Source organism: Etheostoma cragini, chromosome 23 (genome assembly GCF_013103735.1).
Source record: "Etheostoma cragini isolate CJK2018 chromosome 23, CSU_Ecrag_1.0, whole genome shotgun sequence".
NCBI lineage: Eukaryota > Metazoa > Chordata > Actinopteri > Perciformes > Percidae > Etheostoma > Etheostoma cragini.
In genome coordinates, this window is record NC_048429.1 from 1,400,950 (window position 1) to 1,406,434 (window position 5,485).

Genomic DNA, 5,485 nt, shown 5'->3' on the forward strand with positions numbered 1-5,485 from the left:
TTGCATAGTCTGTCCACCAGAGGACGCTCTACAACGTCCCTGTTAGTGATGGTGTTGCATAGTCTGTCCACCAGAGGAGGCTCTACAACGTCCCTGTTAGTGACGGTGTCGCATAGTCTGTCCACCAGAGGACGCTCTACAACGTCCCTGTTAGTGATGGTGTTGCATAGTCTGTCCACCAGAGGACGCTCTACAACGTCCCTGTTAGTAATGGTGTTGCATAGTCTGTCCCCCAGAGGACGCTCTACAACGTCCCTGTTAACAACACTCTGATTTTTGTTATTGTGTTTAAAGGACTTTAAGTTTCATATCTTAATTTTGTATTTTTATACATTTTATTTATCAGAACTTGATGTTCTGTTGTGACAATAAAACAAATTATTTTAGTGAGAATTCATAAATAACTACATGTAACTAATTTTAGGAAAATCTGTTTATATTTTGAAACATGTTTCTGGATATTTTTTTAAATTATATATTGTTATATCAGATTTTTAAATAATCATATATTCGTATCGGCCTTAAAAATCCTTTACCGGTCGGGCTCTAGCTGTGAGTCAGGTTCATGTTTACAACCTCTGCTTTCTTTAGTGCTTTCTTTAGTCTTTAGTGAAGGAGAGGAGAGATCTAAAAGGTGTTTTATGTGTTTCGTTCCTCTCCAGGTGCACGATGAGTTCAGCAGCGGAGGACGAGGACGCTTCAGCGTTAGAAACCGTCACGCTCACTCAGGACAGCGATGGGAGCATCATACTGCACTGCCCCCCCACTGGTGGGTCAACACACCTTTCCTTTATGGTCTTATTAACAAAGCAAAGTCCACGTCGCACACCAGACTTTATTAATCTGAATCAGATGCAGATTAAAACATGGTTGACGAGGTGTTTAATGTAGAGCTGCTGCGATTAGAAAATTTATCTGCAACTGTTTTCATCATGGATTAAATGTTTGAAGTCCTTTTTTAAGTGAAAAAAGCTTCACAATTTAATCAGTCAATCAATCAAAATGTATTTATATAGCACTTTACAACTACCAGCGGGTATCCAAAGAAACAAAATGAGTAAAATCACAATAGAAAGAGTGAACATAGAAAACAGTAAAATCAGAAAAGGTCAATTTCAGACAAATCCTCCGGGGCGAGACCGTTTAAAGCTTTAAAAACAAACAGGAAATCTTAAAATCTATTCTAAAACGCACCGGGAGCCGATGCAGGGCGTAGAGAACGGGAGGGATGTGTGCACGTCTAGGTGTGTTTGGTAAAAAGCGAGCAGCAGCATTTTGTCAGAATTGTCTTTTATTAGTATGCGATATTAAGCTGAATATCTTTTAGGGGTAGCAAAAAAAAAAAAAAAAAAAAAAAAATCGGAAATCATATGTATTGCGTTTTTTTTTTTTTTTTTGCAACTATCTAAAAAAAATCAATTCTTTTAAATCTAAAAAGAAATGTCGTAAACCATTGATTTACCTAAATATTTAGTGCTTATGCTGCAGACACCTCATATCCGTTTCCAGTGAAACGTACCGAAGGAAGTTAAACATACGGAAGGCAGGAAATGAAGAAAATCCATGTTTATTTTTGTTTTTTTTTATAAATGGAAACATGTCAGACGGACATGTGATGTGCATTCTGTTCAGAAAAGTTAGTTTTTTTATAAATGTCTCATGATACATTGTCTCCAGAAGTGTATTATTCAACTTTAGTTTTTGTTAAAGAAGGAAAAGAAAATCTCAACACTTAATATGCTATCAAATCGCAATGAATGGAAATCTCACTTTAAATCGAATCAGCAGCCATGGTGAAAGAGTCAAATTGGGACCAAAGCGTGTCGTCCCAGCCCGAATGTCTTTTGGTTTCTGGACTGTTGACGTTTTTATACGTCAGGTCGGACTCTCTAAGTTTTCATTTTATGACTTCTGACATAAACCAATAAATATATAAATAAATATAAACCAAAACATCGATTAATCAGCAAAATAATCTACAGATAATGAAATACTTAAATTACTATCCAACTAACTCACTAAGTAAATACTAGCTCTATGTAAACACGCATGTGCATGTGTGTAAAGAACATATGATAAGTGTGTGTGTGTGTGTGTGTGTGTGTGTGTGTGTGTGTGTGTGTGTGTGTAGATGATGACTCAGAGCCCCTTCAGAAGAAACTGTGCCTCTCTACAGACGAACAGGAGGACTCGGACACGCCCCAGTTCTCTGTGGTCACCTTACCGAGTAAGTCGCACACTGTGTGTCACTGACATGAGGTCAGACCCCGTCGTCAGTTACCCCTCGACTCTACCCACCCTGGCCATCACACACACACACACACACACACACACACACACACACACACACACACACACACACACACACACACACACACACACACACACACACACACACACACACACACACACACACACACACACACACACACACACACACACACACACACACACACACACACACACACACACACACACACACACACACACACACACACACACACACACACACACACACACACACACACAGATTATTATCCCATGAAGCAATTTGCACATTAAATTATAAAGAAAAACAGTAAGCACTTCAAAATAATAAAGAACACATACAAACACTGTCATAAGGCTCCTGTTGATATTCTAGCTTGTAACGTGTCCTCTCGTCCTCCGCAGTGTCCGAGAGCGACGAAGGCTTCGAGGTGACGATGACGGCCACGGCCGACGGGGATCTCTCCGAGGAAGGTGTCGCTCAGATTCAGGTGCAGATACAACTCCTTCTTTATTCTTCTTCTTCTGCTTCCACCTCTTCTCTTAGTCTGCCTATTCTACTTAACCGTCATCAGCAGAACGGCAAAATACATTTTAGAAAGCTCTTGAAATTATACACAAAACTTACATAAATAAAAAACAGAAAACAGCAACGACAAAATAAAATGGGGAGGGATTTTAAGTGAAAAACAAGCAATTGTGTATATTCGTTACACATTGGTGTAACGTGTGTGTGTGTGTGTGTGTTTGTGTATAGATTTTGCAGGAGGATGAGGACTCTCTCTCGCCAGATCAGAAGACAGAGGTGTCTCCTGTCAGTCAGGCCTGGTTCACCACGAAAGAAGACAAAGACACGCTGGCTAACAAAGGTAGACACCTGGCGGGCATCATTTCACACTCACACACCCACAGGCTGCTCTGCCTCATGATGGAGGTCATCATGGAGACCGAAGGGGAGGCCTGCGGACACTAAAACATACCCCCAGTCTCTATCATAGACTGTATAACATCCGGTCGGGTGAAAAGCTGCAAATGAGGAAGTGCCTTAAACCTGCATTGTATCTGAATTCCAGCAGGGGGCGACATGTGCAAAAATAAATAAGTTTAAGAGTTTGTAGAGTCAAACCATTAAATTATTGCCATTTTAATTAAAAAAAGTGCCGGTGCTCTGGTTTCTTCCCACCATAAAGACATGCATGCTGGGTAGGACTACAGTTGAAAATTAGCCGGTCGGCTAACACTGGCGCATTTACAGAAATGTTGATTAATGTGCATTTTCCTAATCAAATAAATACATCTACATCATCGTGCAGTTGCGAAAGGAGGTCGTTTTCTGTAGAAGTCTGTGAGAAGGTGACCCATTAATATTTATTATACAGTCTATGGTCTTTGTCAAGGAAACTAAACATGGTTACTTTTAATGGTTCTTCACACTGATCTCATGAAATGGCGGATGAATGACACGCTGATTCGTATGCCAATATTAGTGTGTTATCAAGACAAATACTTGCTTTTTTTTGTGCGTTTATTGACGCCGTTTGGCCTCCATTTACACGCCACTTGGCTGAAAAAAACAGACGTGTGTGTTTACGCGAAGTCATGCTGGGTTTTGGATCTATGCTCTATTCAAGATTTCTTCCACTTTAGGTCACAAGTGGAAACAGGGCATGTGGTCTAAAGAGGAGATCGACCTTCTGATGAGCAACATCGATCAATATGTAAAAGTACGTTCCTTTCTGTCTTTATGGAGCATTCATGTACTCCTGCATGGTCCCATTTCCCGAGCTGGGAAGTCGGTCTTCCAACTTCGTTGTGTTCATGAGCTTTAAGTCATAATGTGGAGACGTGTGTGTTCACATGAACCGATTATTCCAACACCACTTGAATGCAGCCTTAAGTCTGTCCTGTACGTATTAACGTTAGTTTACTTGGCTGTCTCTCTCTGTGTGTGTCTGTGTGTGTGTGTGTGTGTACACCCGTTTCAGGGCCGAGGCATCGAGGACCCAGCAGAGATAATTTTTGAGATGTCCAAAGAGGAGAGGAAGGATTTCTACCGCTCCGTCGCGTTGGGCTTAAACAGGCCGCTGTTCGCCGTCTACAGACGAGTTCTACGAATGTACGACAACCGCAACCACGTCGGGAAGTGAGTCTACGAGGAAAAGGTGGTGGAAAACATGCTGAAACTCTGTTTTCTCAATTTCAATATTCATTTTTTTTTAAATCTTATCTCCCTAAGGTATACTCCTGATGAGATAGATAAGCTAAAAGCGTGAGTAAAACCTTTTGTGTCTTCAACTTTATGTACATTTTTGTTACTATACACAAAGATATTGTTTATTTATGGTTTATATCCATGTTGGTGGGTCAGGCTGAGGGAGAAACACGGGAACGACTGGTCGACTATCGGGGCGGCGCTGGGTCGCAGCGCCTCGTCTGTCAAAGACCGCTGCCGACTGATGAAGGACACCTGCAACACAGGTACACAGCCGCGTGTACTCAAGTACACGCATGTAGTTTTTGATAGGGACGCACCGAATCCAGGATTTGGCTTTGGATTCGGATGAATATTGGGCTTTTGGATGGGGTTTGGGGTTAGACTTTTATTCCACTAGGCGCGCTACGCTGGTCAACGTAATGAAGTTAAATAAGTAAATACACACACACACACACACACACACACACACACACACACACACACACACACACACACACACACACACACACACACACACACACACACACACACACACACACACACACACACACACACACACACACACTTACTTAACTGTCTAGTAAAGTTCAAAGATGCAAGTTCAAAGTTGCAAAGTGCAATCCACGTTTATTTATTACAGTAAATAATAATAATGTAAATACTACTAAGTGTGGTAAAGCCATACATCTGTTTTTATATTTCTGCAATCTGCACGTTGGTTTATTATATTTGTTTCTGACTTCCATATTTATGTTGGTTTCCAGCAGTCTTGGTCAGTGCTCATTATACTACTGGTTCAATAAAAGATGTCATTCATATAAATTCATGCATCATCTAATTACATCATATATATTGATTTATTGCTTGTTTTTTTTTAATAATACAGAAGAGAAAGAGCTTAAAAAATATTATTACACATTAAATAGTTTGTCTAACTTTGTTCTAACAATTTTTTATATAGAATATTTGTTCTTTTTTTTTTTTTTTTTTTAAAGGTAAATG

The 5,485-nt window shown here is 40.1% G+C and overlaps 1 protein-coding gene across 1 annotated transcript in view; it reads left to right on the top strand.

The window, feature by feature from the left end:
* dmtf1 (cyclin D binding myb-like transcription factor 1) overlaps positions 1-5,485 on the top strand; it is a 12,388-nt gene that overhangs the window by 1,624 nt on the left and 5,279 nt on the right. Inside the window, exons 2-9 of the mRNA XM_034864113.1 lie at positions 663-769; positions 2,132-2,227; positions 2,674-2,759; positions 3,026-3,137; positions 3,916-3,992; positions 4,254-4,411; positions 4,505-4,537; positions 4,637-4,778. Coding sequence (XP_034720004.1) covers positions 670-769; positions 2,132-2,227; positions 2,674-2,759; positions 3,026-3,137; positions 3,916-3,992; positions 4,254-4,411; positions 4,505-4,537; positions 4,637-4,778 — 804 coding nt within the window. The 5' untranslated portion in view covers positions 663-669. The remainder of the gene's footprint in view (positions 1-662; positions 770-2,131; positions 2,228-2,673; positions 2,760-3,025; positions 3,138-3,915; positions 3,993-4,253; positions 4,412-4,504; positions 4,538-4,636; positions 4,779-5,485) is intronic.